Here is a 20,023-nt window from a genome sequence, read left to right as displayed (position 1 = left end):
CAGTACTACCTTTGTAAAATCCTGCAAATCCAATGACAGACTATGCTTATCAACCTGAGCATCCTCTCCTATGCCAGTACCCCTAGTATTGAGGCACTGGTCACACACAGTCAGCTGCGATGGGATGGCTACATTGTCCACATGTTTGACACAAGATTCCCTGAACAAGTGCTCTACTCTGTGCTCTACAATGGTAAGCATTCACTGGGAGAACAGAGGAAACACAAAAGGAAACCTTGAAAGCCTCCTTAAAAAATGCAATATTTGCACTGATAGGTGGGAATCACTTGCTGGAGAAGATAAACTCAGGGGAACATAAGAACTGGGAGCAGGAGGAAGCAATTTAGCCCTTTGAGGCTACTCGCCATTTAATATGATCATGGCTGATCTCAGTTAGGCCTCAACTCTACTTTCCTGCCCATTCTCCATAACCCTTCAATTGAGTTACTAATTAACCACACTCTGGGGCAGTGTAATTTCTTCTCGTCTCTGTTTTAAATCTATCCCTTACATTAAAACTTTAGAATTTTAAGAGTATAGAAGAGGTCTTTCAGCTCATTGAGTCTGCATTGTCAAAGTTATACCATGACTTAAACTAGTCCAACTTTCCCAAACTAAATCCATAGCTTTTAATGCTGTAACACTTTGAGTACTTCTTAAAAGTTGAGATTACCCACTTCAACTGTCCTCCCAGGCAGTACATTCCAGACTTCCAACACCCTCTGGATGAAAAAGCTTTTCCTCAAATCCCCTCCAAACCTCCTGATTTGCACTTTAAAATTATAGAATCCCTACAGCGTGGAAACGGGCCCTTCAGCCCAACAAATCCACACCAACCTTCCAAGAGTCACCCACCCAGACCATTCCCCCTACCTTATACTTACCCCTGACTAATGCACCAACCTACACATCACTGAGCATGATGGGCAATTTAGCATGGCCAATTGGTGGGAGGAAACCAGAACACCCGGAGGAAACCCATGCAGACAAAGGGAGAACGTGCAAACTGCATACACACAGTTGCCGGAGGCTGGAATCAATCCCAGGTCCCTGGTACTGTGAGGCAGCAGTATTAACCACTGAGCCACCATGCCATCATGCATAATAAAATTATGCACTCTTGTTATTGATCCTTAGACGAATCAGCACGATCACTTTATATTCGCCCAGTCTATGTGCCTCATAATCTTATGCAGCTCTGACGGGTCCCCTTTCAACATTCATTCCTCCAAAGAAAACAATCTGAGCTTATCCAGCCTCTCTTCATTGCTGAAATGCTCTGTTCTGCACCAACTTCCTGGTGAATTTCCTTTACATCCTCTCCTATACAATCACATCATTCCCATAGTATTGCACACAGTACTCCAGTTGTGATCTAACCAAAGTTTTGTACAACTCCAACATTACCTCCCTGCTCTTATGACCTATACTATGCCCAGTAAAATCAAGCATCCCATATGCCTTAACTATCCTTTTAACCTCTCCTGTCATTTTCAGAGATCTATGGATGAGCACCCCAAGATCTCTCTCTTTCCTGAGCTTCCTCATGTCTTGATAGTCATTGAATACTCCCTTGCTGAAAAATGTGTTGCTGGAAAAGCGCAGCAGGTCAGGCAGCATCCAAGGAGCAGGAGAATTGATGTTTCGGGCATAAGCCCTTCTCTAGCATCTGCAGTCCTCACGTTCTCCTAATTGAATACTCCCTTGTCTTGTTTTTTCCTCCAAAGTACATCTCCTCAGATTTATCAGGGTTAAATACCATCTGACCAATTCATTTATATCCTCTGGTGAGCTAAGACTTTCCTCCTCACTTGTCAACCACCGAACCAATCATTGTTTCATCCGCCAACTTACTTATCATCTCCCCCCACCACATTCTTATCAATATCATTTATGAATAGCACAAATAGAGAGGGACCCAGCACTGATCCCTGTGGTACGTCACTGGCTCCAGTCATGCAAACAACCTTCTACTGTCACCCTTTGTCCCCTGTCACTAAGCCAATTTTGGATCCAACTTGCTAAGTTAAATTGGATCCCTTGAGCATTTACTTTCTTTATCCATCTCCCATATGGGACCCTGTCAAAGGCTATGCTGAAATCCATTTAAATTATACCAACTACCTTACCCTTAACTACTAAATAATTGGTCACTTCCTTGAAAAATCCAAACTGTTTGTCAGGCGTGACTTGCTGCTGACAAAGCCATACTGATTGTCCCTAATCATACCTTGCCTCTCTAAATAGTGATTAATTTTTCCCTCACTAGTTCCTCCATTAGTTTCCCTAACAGTAATGAGAGACTATAGTTCCCTTGTCTATCTCTACCACCCTTCTTCTGAGGTAGGACCACATTAGCCACATTAGCTGTCCTCCTGTCCTCTGACATCTACCCTGTGGCCAGAGACAATTTAAAAATTGGGGTCAGCACCCCTGCAATGTCTTTCCTGGTCTCCCAGAGCAGCCTGAGATATAACTCATCTGGACCTGGGGATTTGTCCACTTTTAAATCTGCCAAAACTTCCAATACCTCCTCGCTTCTTATGTTAATCTGCTCAAGAATTTCACAGTCCATTTTCATGAATTCTGCAGACACATCTTCCTTCACCTGAATAAAGACAGATGTCAATATTCATTTAACATTCTACCAATCACATCTGACTTCACACACACATTGTCTCCTTGGTCTCTAATAAGCCCTACTCTTTCTCAGGATAGTCTTCTTCCTTTGATATACTTATAGAATATCGTGGTATTGTCTCTAATCTTGTCTTCCAGCATCTTTTTGGGCACTCTCTTTGCTCTCTTAGTTGCTTTTTTGCATTCCCCCCTTTATATTCTATATTCCTTTACAGCCTCTATTGTTTTGCTTCCTTTCTTTCTGTTATATATATATCTCTGTTCCTTTTTTTTTAGTCTTGTGTCTTCCTAGACATCTAATGTTCTCTGGACCTTTTTCACCTACATTTCATCCTGAAGCACCTTTCTGAATGCCTCTCACTGTTGTGTCGATTTACCCTCAAGAGGCTGTTCTTGGTTTATTTTGGGCAGATTCTGCTTTATTCTAACAAAACTCTGCCTTACCCAATCCAAAATTATTTTCTTTTTACAAACACCCATCTCTTTTCCGTAACAAACCTAAAATATACAGTGCCATGGTCACTATCACGAAACTGTTCCTCCACTGTTGCCTCGAACAGATCTACTCCTCAGAAATAGGTCCAGCACTGCATCATCCCCTGCACCATCTAAGTGTTGACTTAAAAGACTCTCCTGTATACACTTCAAGAAATCTGCCTCCTCTAAGCCCTTTTACACTATGATTATTCCAATTAAGTTTGGGGTAGTAGAAATATTCTAAAATAATTACCATATTATTCTTTTTACATGCCTTAGTGAATTAACTATATATCTGCTCCTCAATTACCTGCTGCCTGTTTAGGGACATGTAATTCATTCCCAATAACATGACTGCTACCTTTTTATTCCTAGATTCTACTCACAAAGCTTCATTTGATGACCCTTCCAAGATATCATACCTCCTTACTTCAGTAATTGACTCCCTAACTAGTAATGCAATACCCTTCACTGTCTTGCCTGAAGATCCTATACTCCAGAATGTTCTGTTGCCATTCTTGACCCTCCCTCAACTATGTCTCTGTAATGACAACATCACAATTCCATGTGTCAATCTATACCCTTAACTCATCTGTCTTACCTCTAATATTCCTGTCATTATAAGTAGAGGCCATCCAGCTTCACCTTGCATCTTGAGACATCACGTGACTGAAAGTGCGCTGCTTAGGTTTTTCTTCTAAGTTATTCAGTGTCACTATTGAACTAATGTACAGTGTTTCTTGCCCCTGCTGAATTTATTTAAATTTCTCCCAACAATACTAGCAAACCCTCCTGCAAGGAAGTTAGTCCTGTTCTGGTTCAGATGCTTTTTGAGGTCCCACTTCCCCTGAAATGGTCCCAGTGATTTAGGAATCTAAAATTTTCCATGTTGAGCCATGCATTCGTCTGGTCTGTTCTCTTATTTCTGTACTCGTAGCACATACAGCCTTTAAGGTCCTGCTTCTCAACTTATTGCCTAGCTTTCTGAAGACTTCATTTAAGACCTCAACCCTTGTTCTATCTATATCATTGGTACCAATATGCACAATGACCTCTGTTTTATCACCTCCCCCTTCAGGATGCCCTGCAGCCATTCAGTGACATCCCTGGCCCTGCCACCAGGGAGGCAAGCCATCATCCTAAAGTGATGTCTGATGCTCCTGCTTTCTTCTTCCTCTCCTCCTATGCAGTCAGGCTGCTCTGGTGCCAGACGCCTGACTCTGACTGCACACCCTTGCATTACCAACCTCCTCAGTTTTCAAAATGGAAGACGGATTTGTAAGCAGGATCACAAGGGACTTCTGAGTTACCTGTCTGTTCCTGTTTGATTGGCTGGTGGTTACCCATTCTTCTCTTTCCTCCAGTTCATTCAGTTGTGGTGTAACCACCTCTCTAATTGTGCTATCCATTTACTTCTCAGCCTCATGGATATGCCGCTGCTCAAACTGTGAAACCCTGAGCTCTAATCTGTGGCGTTGGAAGCATTTCCTGCACACATGGTCATCCTACATGGTGGTAGAACCTGTGACTCCCTACATGACAGAACACATATTCCACTCAGCTGCCATTGCCTGCCATAATTTAAACTTCATAACTAGTCTTACTAGTTAACTTTATTACTAAATAATTTGACACTTTTAAAAATAACTGCAATTTAAGCAGTGTTCCTAAAATTAGTTCCCTTACCAGCCCATTGAGAAGGCAACAGCCTCGTGGTGTTACCGCTGAACTGTTAATCTATTAATCCAGATAATTTCCTGAGGACCTGGGTTTGAAACCTGCCATGTCAGATGATGGAATTTGAATTCAATCATAATCTGGAAATAATAGTCTAATATGATCATGAAACCATTGCCCATTGGATAATTAGGGATGGGCAATAAATGCTGTCCTAACCAGTGATACCCTCAACCTTCAATGAATAGAATACAAAGCCAACAGGTCATTCTTTTCCTGTCACATAACTTCAGTTTTCTTTCCGTACTTCAGAATAAGTAAATTTATATCAAGTTCTTATACTCACCACTCCATGCACTTCTCCCCCAGCTCCAACTCCCAGGTAAATGGGCCCAAATCTTTGGCTGTAGAGATTTTTATACTGATTGCACTGTTCTAGATTGCCCTACATAAGAATACACCCTTTCTACATCTACTTTGTCACTCCCTTAACACCATATATATATCTAAATTAGATCTCCTCTCATTCTTCTAAACTCCAGAGAGTATACGTCTAAACTGCTCAATTTCTCTTCATGAGACAATATCCTAATCTCTAGAATCAATCTAATGAACCTTCTCTGAACTGCCTCCTATACAGTTACTCAAAATTGGGTCACAGACAGACTCTAACTTCACACCTTTAGTGCATTGTCTGAGCTGAGATGACACTTTTTTTTAATAAAACCTTAAGTTATCAAGAGACTGTGACTTGAATGAAGTTCTGGTAGTTACATATTAATGAACCAAAACCTGCACCCATTCTAAAAGATGAAAGACTTAACAGCAATTTAGGTTTGTTCAATATATTGTTTGAGTTGCATGATTCTGTAATCTTTTGCTATAAATTGTGCCTTATGATCCTGCTCCACAGCTATCTGATGAAGGAACAGCCTCTGAAAGCTAATGCTTCCAAATAAACCTATTGGACTATGACCTAGTGTTGCGTAAATTTTAACTTTATCCCTCCTCAAGTAAAGGGGTCAAAAATGTTGACAATACTCCAGGTGCAGTCTCACTAATGTCTTGTATAGTTACAACAATTCTTCCCTATTGTTATATGCTATTCATTTCACAATAAATGCCAAAACACTACTTTTTCCTTCCTATTACCTGCTGTACCTGCTAACTAGTTTTCAGTGTGTCATGCATGAGAACACACAGATTCCTTTGCACCAAAGCACTCTGGCATTTAGATAGTAAGTTGCCTTCCTATTCCTCTGATCAAAATGGATATCCATGTTAAACTTTATCTGTCAAATTTTGGTCCATTCAAGTAATCTATCCAATATCCATTTGTAAATTTCTTATTTCTTCATGACAACTTACCTTCCCACTTATTTTAGTGTCATTTGCAAATTTCACTACAGTACTTTCTATTCCTGTGTCCAAGTTACTAATATAGATTGTAAATAGTTAGGGTCAACTAGTTTTGGCATGTTATTCCATTTCTTTGCTTTCTGCTGGTTTGCCAATCCTCTATTCAAGTTACTAAATTATCCCTTACCCCATGCAACCTTACCTTGTATATTAAACTTTTGTGCTTCACCTTATCACCTTCATGCCTAGATGTACTACATCTACAGGATCCTCATTATCCACATTGTTTGGTACATTTCAAAGAATTATAGCAAATTAGTCAAATATAATTTAAACTTCATAAAACCTCCCTGATGAATCAGTACTCCTCCATTTTGAACAATACTTGGAGGAAGCATTGAGTGTGGCAATTGTGCAAAATGTACTCTCGGAGGGAGATTTCAAAGTCCCGAAAGTAGCTCAGTGGAAGCACCGCTGAGCGAGCTGGTTGGGTCCTAAAAGACACATCTGCTCGACTGGGTCCATGGCAGGTGGTGAGGAAACCAACAAAAGGAAAAAAACATACTCGACCTCACCTTACCAATCTGGTTGTTGCAGATGCACCTTGTCTGTGACAGTGTCAGTAAAAGTGATCACAGCACAGTTCTTGTAGCGACAAAATCCCTCCTTCACATTGGGAATATCCTCTATTATGTTGTGTGGCTCTATCACCATGCTAAATGAGAAAGAATTCAAACACAATTGAGTAACTGAAGGTTGGACATCCATGAAACATTATGGGCCATCAGCAGCAGCAGGATGATGCTTCAACATAATCTGCAATCTCATGGTATATTGCCCCACTCAACCATTAACTTCAAGCCAGGATATGAACTTGGTTCAATGGAGAGTGCAGGCATACCTCAAAATGAGATGTCAACATGCTGAACCTACCAAACAGGACTACTTGCGTGCCAAACAGCATAAGAAGCAAGTAACAGACAGATCTAAGCTCTGCAGTCCTCCCACGTGCAGTCATGAATAGTAGTGGACAATTAAACAACTCACTGGAGGAGAAGGCTCCACAAATATCCCCATCCTCAATGATGGAAGAGTTGAGCACATCAGTACAAATAGTAAGGCTAAGGCATTCTCAGCAATCTTCAGCCAGAAGTGCTGAGCAGATGATTCATCTTGACCTCCTGCAGTGGTCTTCAATATCATGGATGTTAGTCTTCAGCCAATATGAGTCTTAATGCAATATGAAGAAGCAGTTGGAGGCAGTGGATACTGCAAAGGCAATGGGTCCTGACAACATTCTGGCAATGGTACAGAAGACTTGTGCTCCAGAACTTACTGTTCCCCTAGACAAGCTGCTCCAGTCCAGCTACAACACTGACATCTATCTGATTATATGGATAATTGCCCAGGTATGTTCTGTACAAAAAAGCAGACAAATCCACCACAGCTAATTAGCACCCATCAGTGTACTTTTGATCACCAGTAGAGTGATGGAAGATGTTAAGAGTGCTATAAAGCAGCACCTACTTAGTAACAACCTGTGCACTGATACCCAGTTTGGGTTCCGGCAAGGGCACTCAGCCATTGATCTCATTCCATCCTTGGTTCAAATATGGGCAAAAGAGCTGAATTGCAGAGATGAGAAGAGAGTGACAACCCATGACATCAAGGCTGCATTTGACTAATTGTGTTATCAAGGAGCTGTAGCAAAACTGGAATCAATGGGTTTCATCAGGGTGCTCAGTTTCCTCCAAAAAATATACAGGTTAGGTGGATTGGCCATGTTCAGTTCCCCATAGTATCCAGGTCTAGGTGGATTAGCCATGGTAAATAGAGGATTCCTGATATAGGGTAGGGGATCTGACTGGATGGGATGCTATTCAGAGGGTCGGTGTCGACTCAGGTCAAATGGCCTGCTTCCACACAGTCCAGATTCTATGACTTCTATGAATGGAAACTGGGGCAAACTTTCTGCTCGTTGGAGTCATACCTGACACATAGGAAGATGATTGTGGTTATTGGAGGCCAATCATCTCAGCTCCAGGACAGCTCTGCAGGAGTTCCTCACGAGAGTGTGCTAAGCCCAGCTACCTTCAGCTGCTTCATCAATGATATTTCCTACTTCATAAGGTCTGAAGTGGAATGTTTGCAGAATTTTGCTCAACGTTCAGCACTATTCGCAACGCCTCAGATGCTGAAGCATTCCATATTCAAACATCACAACATCTGGGAAAATATCAAAGCTTAGACTGACAAGTGTTCAGGTAACATTTTAATCACATAAATGCGAGGCAGTGACCATCTCCAACAATAAGCAAACAAACTCACCATCTTTTGACATTCAAAGACATGACCATCACTGAAACCCCAACTGCTAGCATCCTGGGGTTACCATCCACCAGAAGCTCACCTGGACTTGCAATTTAAATACAGTGGCTATGGTAGCAGATCAGAGGTAGCTCACCTCTTGACTCCTCAAAGCTTGTCCACAATCTAAAAGGAACAAGTCAAGAATGTGATGGAATATATCCACTTGCCTGGATGAGTGCAGCGCCAACACCACTCAAGGAACTTAATGCCATCTAGGACAAAGCAGTTTGCTTGATTGGAAACACATTCACAAACACTTCCTGTGTCATTGACACTCAATAATAGCGGTGTGTGCTAACTACAAGATGCACTGCAAAGATTGGCCAAGGATCCTTAGAAAGCATCTTCTAAACTCAGAACTGCTCTGGAAAGACAAGGGCAGCAAATGCATGGGAACATCACCACCTGCAAGTCATCCTTGAAGCCACCATACTGACTTGGAAATATATTGGCGTTCCTTCACTGTCATAAGGTCAAAATCCTAGAACTCCCTCATCATTGGCGTTGTAGATCCACCTACAGAACAGGAACTAAAGCGATTCAGGAAGGCAGCTCACCACCATCTTTACAAGGGCAATTTAGGGATGGGCAATAAATGCTGGCCAACCACTGACACCTATATTCCACAAGTGAAGAAAACAAATCTGATGAAATAAAACAAACACAAACACAAATTGATGGATACACTCAGCAGGCCAGGCAGCACCTATGGAGTGAAACAGAGTTGACATTTTGAGTTCAGTGACCAAAACATTAATTGCTGCCAGACCTGCTGAATTTCCTCAACAGCTTCTATTTTTGTTTGTTTCAGATCTCCAGCATTCACAGTTCTTTGATTACACTAAGCTGCTGAGGTAACGAGATTGGATTGTTCCACATGGTTGATGAGAAAGGGACAGGGTTTGTTCTATTACTGAAGAATTCTTGAAAAAGATAAAAATGAAATTATTTTCCAAGATCTAAGCTATAATTATGGGCATGAAATTTTCAGTAATTTTCATTACAGATAATTAATCCAAACATAATTTTTTATAGTTTAATATTCAACTTCAACACCAGTTGTCAAAATGCTTTTTTAAGAGTGAACTGACAGTGAAATTATGTTTTTAATTTCAGCATAGAATCATAATAGTTATAACACTTTATATAATTATGTACAACAAACAATAACAATATATCTTAGTACACAGTAGATAGTATGACATATAAATCTAACTGGCCAATATTGTGGTTAATGCTGCAATCCAATTCATGAGTTGAGGGCAATCTTCACTGCATCAGTGTCCTTCGTATTATGAGTTTCCGTTGAATGTTGAACAATCTGCTGATAATGTGCCTTTAAAGCACTTGTCTTCCACCTAAAGTAACAACCAAATATTTACTTCACACCAGTTTGAACCTCAATGTTCTCAGTATGAAATTCAGCGCTAAGAGATCACATTTTCTTTTCTCCCTTTCAATACACGTTTCCTTCAATACTAAGGGGCGGCACGGCGGCACAGTGGTTAGCACTACTGCCTCACAGCGCCAGAGACCCGGGTTCAATTCCCGCCTCAGGCGACTGACTGTGTGGAGTTTGCACATTCTCCCCGTGTCTGCGTGGGTTTCCTCCGGGTGCTCCGGTTTCCTCCCACAGTCCAAAAATGTGCAGGTTAGGTGAATTGGCCACGCTAAATTGCCTGTAGTGTTAGGTGCAGGGGTAAATGTAGGGGAATGAGTCTGGGTGGGTGCGCTTCGGCGGGTCGGTGTGGACTTGTTCGGCCGAAGGGCCTGTTTCCACACTGTAAGTAATCTAATCTAAGGCTGCTGAAAGTGAAAACTCCTGAGCCATCTCAAGGATAAACATTAGCCTGGGGTCCAGAAACACCTAGTCACGTGTGTGTGGTGGTGTGTGTTGTGTGCGCATGTGTGTGGGGGAGAAGGTGATAATAGACTTAATGGTGGAAGTTGGTCTGTTTTGTGAGATACTACCCAAGCTAGGATCCTGCCTTCAACCATGGAAGAACAAGAAATTACCTTCTTTAATCAAGTGCAGCCTCCTTACATAGGGCAGCAAATTTGGTGGGAATGGGGTATCTGTAATTTTTTCTACATTTCATAATTCTATGGGTGGACAATGTTATGCTGTAGTTTGTGGCCATTTACGCAGCTCGGTCTCCCTATCTACTGTCTATGTACCTACCAATCGCAGATAAATCACAAGACATTGCCATCAGACCTCTGCAGTTTTGCTTGGATCTGTAGTGGAAGTTAAAGGTAGGTTTGTTCCTGGCACTTACTCCAGGATGTATCCAGTACCAAGGCCCTGCTACATACAAATTTGCAATACAACAGACTTGGAGGGTATAGTTCCTCTGCCAGCTAACTTCCAATACATCACTTCAGTCGCATTCTTCTCATTGCAAGCTTAAGTAGAAGATTGGGGCTTACTCCAGGGCTGGGCCAATGTATCCATTAATAGGTGCACGCAGCAGGCCTTGCAGGGGATCATAGTACCTCACTGTCTGCCCATGTTCCACACTCAGGTCTACACTTGGGTGTTCATTGAGTTGGAGAATGCAGTGTCCACCTGCATGATAGACGTCTTTAGACCAAGTTTTAAAAATGGTTCTGCAAAGCGCAGTCTTGAATGTTATGTGTTCTAACTCTGCCAGCTAATACCACGGTTAGGAATTGCAGTTATTGTAGAATATTGAATCCCAAAACACCAGTTTATAATCCTGAGATCACATTTTGCTTGCTGCCCCACACCTAACACTTGGACAGGAGAAAGTGAGGTCTGCAGATGCTGGAGATCAGAGATGGAAATGTGTTGCTGGAAAAGCGCAGCAGGTCAGGCAGCATCCAGGGAACAGGAGAATCGACGTTTCGGGCATTAGCCCTTTCCTGAAGAAGGGCTAATGCCTGAAACGTCGATTCTCCTGTTCCCTGGATGCTGCCTGACCTGCTGCGCTTTTCCAGCAACACATTTCCATATCTAACACTTGGACACCCTATTTGCCGCGTCACTCACTTCTCCATGCACGATCTCACTGGCTGTCAAACTCTGGACCCCTTACTGCTGTACGCCAATTCAACAACCTACTGCCTTGTTATTATCGACTCCCCAGTGGTGAAGTGGAAGGGTGGAGATGAGGAGGGAAGAATAAGGAATGTGGATGATAATGGCAATGAGGCATCAGTGGGGCAGCTAGTCAGATAATGAACCGGGTGGCAAATGAAGTAGTGAGTGAAGTAAAAAGTGTGATGAGCAACTCAGTAGCAATCATTCAATGGAGGCACAATAATGATGTCTGTGGCATTGGCTTGCTGTTCCAGTACAGTGGTGGGGAATGCAATGACGCCTATATCAATGATGGGTCAAAGATGATATCTGAAATTTTGAGATTTAGGCAAGTTAAACATCAATTCTTGTCTAACTGAGATTTAAGTCCATTAGTGGAGTGCCATTTCATATTTGAAAAGAAATTACATTGGTTTTCTCTGTGAGGTCTGAATTAAAGTTCAGTCATTAACTAACTATAGTGCACAATTATTTCCCAATCACCCATTTCATTGTTTTTATTTGCAATCTCCCAGGACATTAACGCAAGAAATTTGATTGTTCAAAGCCAGTTACAAACATGATCTTGGACATTTGACCCCTACTGGGTAATGGTGACTTCTCAAGCTTCTGAATGGCCTGTCGTTTGTTACTTGAATTTCAGAACAATTTCAAAATTTAAGTGTTAAGGTCATTTGCCAGAATTTTTCCAGAGAAATTGGTTTATTTCAATTTAATTAAGAGCTGAATTAACCTGTTTGGACAGTTAAAATTATAAAGTATTCTCCACTTGGAAGGGGTGGTGCAGTTATGACATCACTCCAGAAGCTCAAGATCATTCAGGACAAAATAACTAAGTTGATTAAAACTCCTTCTATTATTGTAACATGCACACTGTCTACCATTTTCACAGTGCCACATGGCAGAAAGATATATCATACGCAAGATGTAGTTCACCAACTCAGCAAATTGTCTTAAAAACATCTCTCAAATTCTTTCCTCTAGAAGGTCAAGGGCAAGCAGTCATATGAGAACAGTGGTGTTCAGGAGACACTATCCTGAATTAGACACATTTTGACATTCCTTCACCTTTGCTGGATCATATCCAGGTATTGCCAACCTAAAAGCTGCATGGAAGTAGCTTAACTACACAGACTGTAACAGCTCAAGGAGGTTCACCACCAACTTCTCAGTCACCTCGGGATAGACAACAAATATGATCCATGCTAGCAGCACTCTTGGAATTCTTTTTTTAAGAATGAGAGTAATAACGGGACCTTTAGGATTGTCTTTATCTCTGGAACTGTGGTGAGAAACAATCGTGGAGGGCACGATTGGCATTAACTATGATTTGTATACCTGCATTCAAAAGCTCTGAAACTGTCACTCTTAAATTTCAGGAGGTCAGGCAGCATGCGAGGAGCGGGAAAATTGACGTTTCAGGCAAAAGCCCTTCATCCGGAATAGGGCTCAATTTTCCTGACAAACCAGTTGAACAATTAATAAACAATATAACCAGAAAGCATGTCAGTCCTGAACACATTCAAATATCAGGCATTAAGTAAATAGTTGAAAAGTAATTTCTCTAGTGCTTTGACTATTGATGTAGATTTTCCAAGTCTCTGAACCATACTGGAGCATAGGAATTGTGACCCCAATAATCCATAATCTTAGTTCATGTTTTAATAGTCAAATCCATGACAAGAAAGATGGCCCATCTGCAGTATCGTCTCCCATGTCAACATGCCTGGTATTAAGATGCTAATCATTCAAAATCGACTCTGCTGGGCAGGACATGTTGTTTGTATGCTCTGGCATGGCAGAAAACTCCCAGGACAAAGGAAACAGTTTGAAATGTGTCAAAGGATCCCTGAAAAGGTCAAACATCCCCACCAACTCATGGGAGTCCTTGGCTTGTGATCGCTATATTAGAGACAATTTATGAAGGCACAAACAAAACAAGTTGGGAACAGACAGAGGAAGTTGAGGTATCAGACGGCACACAAATCTCCAAAAACCTCTTCTATCTGGCCCATTAAAATTATGGTAGAGTGAGCTGTTCTGGACATATTTTGCCTATCCAATTTAACAGATTGATCTATTCTGAAATGGAGAGTGAAGGCAAAGAACAAGCATGTGTAGCGTGACATCTTAGATATTCCACTTGAGATTTGCATCGGTGTAAATAAAAGTGTTACAGTAAATTGAAGAGCTTTACTTAGTGATATAAGGAGCAAGCCAACTCAGGGACAGTAGATGCGCAGAGAACCACAGTCTAACAAACTCCAAACAAGTATTTGAATGTGCAGGTAGCAATATTGGTTTCAAGTACAAGGTAACTGAAGAGCAACCTGCCCTGAATGTGAAAGACTCAACAAATTGCTTCATGGAAATCAGTCATCTGCAAACCCATTGAACCACAGCAGAAACATCTTTGATCCCAAGGAAAGAAGAAGAAACAGCAGTTCGGAGAAAGTTCTGGAAGCATTCTATCTATCTCCATTTCAGCAGAATCTGCTATTGAGGCATCGGTTATTAACAAGCACCACTACTCTCAGAATTGATCATTGGCATTGGAATAACACAGGACTGAGTAATTACAGTGCTCCTGTAAGTGTAATTTTACTTGCCTTCTAATGTTCTCTGCATCCTCAATGGTATCTGGTAAAGGAACTCCCTTTGTTTCAGGTAAGAGTAACACTAGGACACCAGCAATCAAACCAGTCACCCCTGTGAATAAATTTACAGAGATTCAATAGAGGGAAAAAATATGTAAAGAAACAGATATCAGACATAGAGGAATTTAAATAATGTCGAAAAATTGGTTTAGAGCAAGTTTTTTTTCAAAATTTCAAAATATCAACACAAGTACAGAGTTTTGTGTATTACAAGACACACAGTCCTCATCCCAAATGAAATATTAGCCCAGATCTTCCACGAACCAGCAATCATTGTTAGGTTACCGCTCCACTCGAACATTTCAATAGCTTATTATGCTTTGCATTCCACCCCAGGTCTTTGGAGCCTGGCATCTTTCAGAAATACAGAGCACAGCATTCATGAAGAACTCCTTTGTGATGCCAGTGCCAGACAGGACACACCCTCTTACAACACTAGCTGTTGCATGGTAAGTTCAAGTCTCCTGTGTGAATGTTAGTGAATAGATAGGTGGGTGAGATGATATCTGGTTAGGATGGTGTGGGTACATGGACTGCAGGTATTTGGGTGATGGGGGTCTCAGGTTGGTTAGTCCAGGGTTATGCAGGGTTTGTCGGGTAATCAGTGATGGGATGGTGTGAGAAGGAAAGTTGGGAGTTCAGGGGTTATTTGGTTGGGTCAGGGGTCAAAAGAGGTCTGAAAGGGGTCAGTGTGAGTGATTACCTGAGTGGGTGGAAAGAAGACTAGGTTTTATTGTGCCTAACACTTCTGAGCAATTATCCAGATAAGAACCATGGAAGTCGCCAAATCTAACATAGGGATTTTTGTAGAGGGTACTGGGGATTAGGTGAATTACTATTCGGAAGCTCAAGCATTCCAGCAATTTCCAAAGAGGTCAACGCACAGGTTGAATTTTACATCCAGTCTTTGACAGTGGCAGACATGTGGTCAGCATAAGAATCAAAATAACCCTGTTTGTGCTCAGTTCACAGGCCAGCATACTGGCTCAGTGGATAGCACTGCTGCCTCACAGTGCTAGGGACCCAGGTTCAATTCCAGCCTTGGGTGATTGTCTATGTGTAGTTTGAACGTTCTGCCTGTGTCTGCTTTTGTTCCGTTCGAGTGTTCCAGTTTCCTCCCACAGTCCAAAGATGTGCAGGTTGGATGAATTGGCCATGCTAAATTGCCCAGAGTGTTCAGAGATGTGCAGGTTAGGTACATTAGTCAGGGGTAAATGTAGAGTAATAGGGTAGGGGAATGGGTCTGGGAAGGTTACTCTCCGGAGGGTCAGTGTGAACTTGTTGGGCCAAATGGCCTGTTTCCACACTGTAGGGATTCTACTCTAAATGAGAAAAATAGAGGGAAAGAAAAGAAGCATTGAGAAAACCACTAAAAAGAATAAATTTGAGATTTGTCACATTTATAAGGGAGCATCTTTCACGTCATGTAATGATTTACACCCATATAACAAAGACTTAATCTGAGCTCAGTATACTCACCAAATACTACAAGAGGCATTTCAATCCAGATAGCAGCCAACCTATATACGATAAAAGGGGAAACAACTCCTCCGATGTCACACAGCACTCCACACGCAGCAACAGCAAAGTTCCTGGTAGACAATAGAACAGTTTATATCCCCAACCTTTTGAAGCTCACATGTTCACATTTCCAAAATCATGTTGCAGAGGTAATTTGTTATATCACCTGATTATCTGTGTAAATTTTGGACTTACGTTGCTATAACCATGATACAAGTCCATGCTGAGAGGAGTGAATTTAAACAGTTGCAGATACTGGAAATTTGTATCGAATTAAAAACAGAAATTGCTGGAGAGGCTCAGCAATTTCTGGTTTTGTTTATATTGGGAGGTTTCCTTTCCCAAATATATCTTGGCCTGAATCTTCTTTGCTGCTCCAGCGATAATCTAGGAAGCTGGTTGGAAATTCATTAAACTCTGTTTAAATGACAGGAGCTCCCAGGAAGTTGAGACTACAATTCTAGCAATTGAACAAATACCTAAGAGAATGACGCTAAGATTTTTTGCAATGCATGTGGTTACACCCCTGTATTTATGAAACTGAGGTAGGCGTCTATTTGTTAAATCTCTTCAGTTGACAAAATGGTGACTCGAGCTAAAACATTGACTCAGATGCCAAACTGAGCAATAACTCAGACCCGAGGCTGAGCATCAACACAGACCCCAGAGGAAGCATCAATTCAGATCCCAGATTAAGAATTGACGTGGGCCCCAGACTAAGTGTTGATTCAGACCCCAGACTGACAATAATCTGGATTGAAATCAACCTGATCCCCAGAGTGATACCAACTCAAACCCAACATTGATCGTCAGCCTGGACTGTGAACTGTCATCAACTTGGACCCTAGGCCTGGAGGTAAAAATGTTAATTTGAGAACTCAGACACAGAATTTTATCAGTTAATACAATTATAACTCTCACATGAGAAATGTTATTTTTGAAAAGAAAATTTGAAGGAAGTTTATGGATGACTCAACAAATAATGATGGGATCACTTCCAAATCATAGAACCAAATGCCTCAATATTTCTGAGGAGGCAGTGTGATAGCAGGATTTAGGGTCACTAGTAGATGGGTTGCCTAAAAATACGGGGACAGCAAAGGTGCAAATATTTGAAGCAGTTAAAAGGAAATTCACTTCACTGATACCTGGATGTGGTGGGGAAGTTGTCCAAGGAAGGCTTGGGCTAGAATCCTTTGTAGTTTAGAAGAATGAGACATAATCTTATTAGGCTTACAATTTCTTGAAGGGACTCATCTTGGTAGATGCCAACAGGATGTTTCCCCTTGTAGTGGCACATAACTGATGGAATTTTATAGGGATCTGATCAACGTGGGCTGTGACGAGATCGAGTCATAGAGTCCCATAGCATGGAGACAGACCCTTCGATCCAACTCGTCTATGCTGACCAAGTTTCCCAAACTAAAACTAATCCCATTTGCCTACATTTGGCAACATTTGACCCACATCCCTCCAAACTTTTGCTACCCATTTGCCTGTCCAAATGTTTTTTAAATGTGTAACTGTGCCTACGTCTGCCACTTCCGAGGCAGTTCATTCTCTCTGTGTGATAAGTTGCCCCTCAGCTCCTGTTTAACTTTTTCCCTTCTCAACCTAAAAATATGCTCTCTTGTTTTGTACTCCCTACACTGGGGAAAAGACATTTGCTATTCACCTTATCTACACCCCTCTTGATTTGATAAATCTTTATAAGGTCACCCTTCAACCTCCAGGGAAAAAAAACCTCAGCCAATCCAGCCTGTCCTTATAACTCAAGCACTCCAGCCCTGGTAACATCCTTGTAAATCATTTCTAATTCTGGCCTCTAGAGCATGCCTGGTTTTAATTGCTCCACATCTGGTGGTCATGCCTTCAACTGCCTAAGCCATATGCTGTATTCCCTCTCTTCAACTCTCTGCCTCTCTCGATCTTGATTTTCTCTTTTAAGATACTCCTTAAAACATTTCGATGTGGCCGAGGGTGTTATATTTTGTTTCCTCATACCTTTATGAAGTGATGAGATGTTTTATTATGGTAAAGGGACTAAATTAAATAAATTGAAACACAGAAAACAAGGAATGCTAGAAATCAAAAATTGTAACAAAAAATATTGGTTCCTCAGGTCCACCAACATCTATAGAAAGAGTAAAGAATTAGATTTGTGGTAGAATCAGATAAGAAGTCTAATGACACCCATCTTGATATCAAGATCATCGCGCATCATCTTTTATACTTTGCACTGGTGATGTGATGAGACTTTTGCTAAGTAGCTATGTGCCAGGAAGTGGTGGAGGCTAGTATAATTGCAACATTTAAAAGGCATCTGGATGGGAATATGAATAGTCAGGGTTTGGAGGAATATGGGCCAGGTGTTGGCAAGTGGGTTAGATTATGTTGGGATATCTGGTGGCATGGACTAGTTGAACTGAAGGGTCTGTTTCTGTGCTGTACATCTCTATGACTCTATGATAGGTATCACCACATATTTAAGACCACAGCTCGATTCATTAATACTTACCTTTGCACTTTATTAAACTTGCCAAACAGGCTAGATGTCAGGAAAACTCAACAAGGAGGCCAGAATGATTTCAGCTCACCACTTGCTCTGAATGACCATGTTGCTTGCAACCAAACCATAGCCTAGGGCACATTTGATTGGCACCAAATGTACCCATCCCACTCGTGGACAATAGGCTTCTGGCATCTGCCAACCCATTAAACCAAGTGTCCCCACTATTTGTTTTCTCCTGCACAGATCTCCAAGGTCCATGCATGGCAGCATCTTCTGAAATCGGAAGTCCATGCTGCAAGCAGTGATCGCATGCCAACCAATGTGTGCAAATCCTTGGAAAGGCAAAATTGATCAAAACTATCCTGGCACTTCTACTTGGCATTGGCAGTGCATTGCAGCATGCACTAGAAACTAGCATTGAAATGCAGCAGAAGCATTTTGTGTGAGGGACAGATTGCAGACTGAACTAGGCTGCATCTTGGATGCTTGCTTTTTTCACACCTGGTTGCTAAGCAACTTCCTTGCCTTCCTTGCTGTACCAATTAGCACAATCACAAAACAAACAGCTTACCTTGCTACTGAGCATCCTCAGTCTGGAGGGGGGAAGCGGGAGGGGGGAGGGGGTAGGTCAGGGGGTTCAGGCTCTCTAAGTATAGAGTGGTCTTCCATAGCAGTCTCCCAAATCATTCAATGGAATTGCCAAAGTCAGGCATCAGGTTGGGGTGTTCCAGGTTGGAGGTCCGTGCCTCTGAAGTCCAGGGAGTGGGTTACAATCTGTCCATTGGCTCAAAGCGACAAGTCTACCATGCAGGTCAGGGAGATGTACAGACGCCAGTCAGAGGTTTTGGCTTGCCTTACCCAGGGTTATCCGGTCATATTTGTTGAGGGGAGTAGGACAAGATTGAGTCTACCCACAGAAAATAAGGGAGAAGCGGAATGGTGTGAGGGCGAGTGTGGCTGTTCCTGTAGAACTGAGCCTCAGCAAGTCACTGTTTGTGTCCCAGGACTCCTAGCTTTGGTCAAGGGTGCAGTACAATTGTGAAGAGGGGCAGCAGGGTTTGCAAGGGCGTGATACAGTAAAGCATGGCAGAGAAGGGAGTAACATGAGAGAGGAGTGTTATCCATGGTTAGGATCTCCCTAGCCTCAGTGGCGGGGCGGGGGGGGAGGCGGAGTGGTGTTGAGGCATGGTAAATTACCACACTAAGCATTGTCACTTCATTTGCTTAGGGGTGGCTGGGATAGTTGACAGGTGCAGGCTCATGTAGACAGGAGCTGAGGGACTTAGGGAAGTGTGAAGCCTGTGGGGTTAATGGGATGGGTTACTCGGAGGTATGCGGATGTTTGGGGACTCACCATTTAAGACTAAGGATGGAGGTCACTAGCAGAGGAGCACTTGTTATTGCCCTTCATCATGTTGTGAGTTAGTCACATGCAATGGGGAAGAAAATGGCTTCAAGAACACTCTTAAGTGGTCAGGGTAAGTGACTCAAACTATATGGGAGAGGGATGCTGCAAAAACCGAGCATAGGGCTTTTAAAGGGGAAGGACATTGGCCACAAGCTGGTGCCTATTGCCCTGGCCATCTACATGCTCTCTGTATGTTACACCTTTATCGTCTAGCCACTGCTGGACAATTCTTTGACAGCTACATCTTTCTGCACAGAGAAAGCCAAATATTAATAATGTTGAATGAGGAGGGACAAAGTGTTACCATGAACCAATGCTATGGGTATGCTTTGTGCCTC

General features: G+C 42.0%; 1 protein-coding gene across 1 annotated transcript in view; it reads right to left on the bottom strand.

The window, feature by feature from the left end:
- Positions 1 to 9,545: 9,545 nt before the first annotated feature.
- LOC122552970 (solute carrier family 22 member 2-like) overlaps positions 9,546 to 20,023 on the bottom strand; it is a 49,995-nt gene continuing 39,517 nt past the window's right edge. The window contains exons 9-11 of the mRNA XM_043696294.1: positions 15,724 to 15,836; positions 14,197 to 14,296; positions 9,546 to 9,881 (exon numbers count right to left, since the gene is read on the bottom strand). Of these exons, the coding sequence (XP_043552229.1) occupies positions 9,773 to 9,881; positions 14,197 to 14,296; positions 15,724 to 15,836 (322 nt within the window). The 3' untranslated portion in view covers positions 9,546 to 9,772. The remainder of the gene's footprint in view (positions 9,882 to 14,196; positions 14,297 to 15,723; positions 15,837 to 20,023) is intronic.

The sequence above is a fragment of the Chiloscyllium plagiosum genome, chromosome 9 (genome assembly GCF_004010195.1).
Source record: "Chiloscyllium plagiosum isolate BGI_BamShark_2017 chromosome 9, ASM401019v2, whole genome shotgun sequence".
Classification (NCBI taxonomy): Eukaryota; Metazoa; Chordata; class Chondrichthyes; order Orectolobiformes; family Hemiscylliidae; genus Chiloscyllium; species Chiloscyllium plagiosum.
Note: the sequence above shows the minus strand (reverse complement) of the source record. Positions and strands in the feature narration are given on the sequence as shown.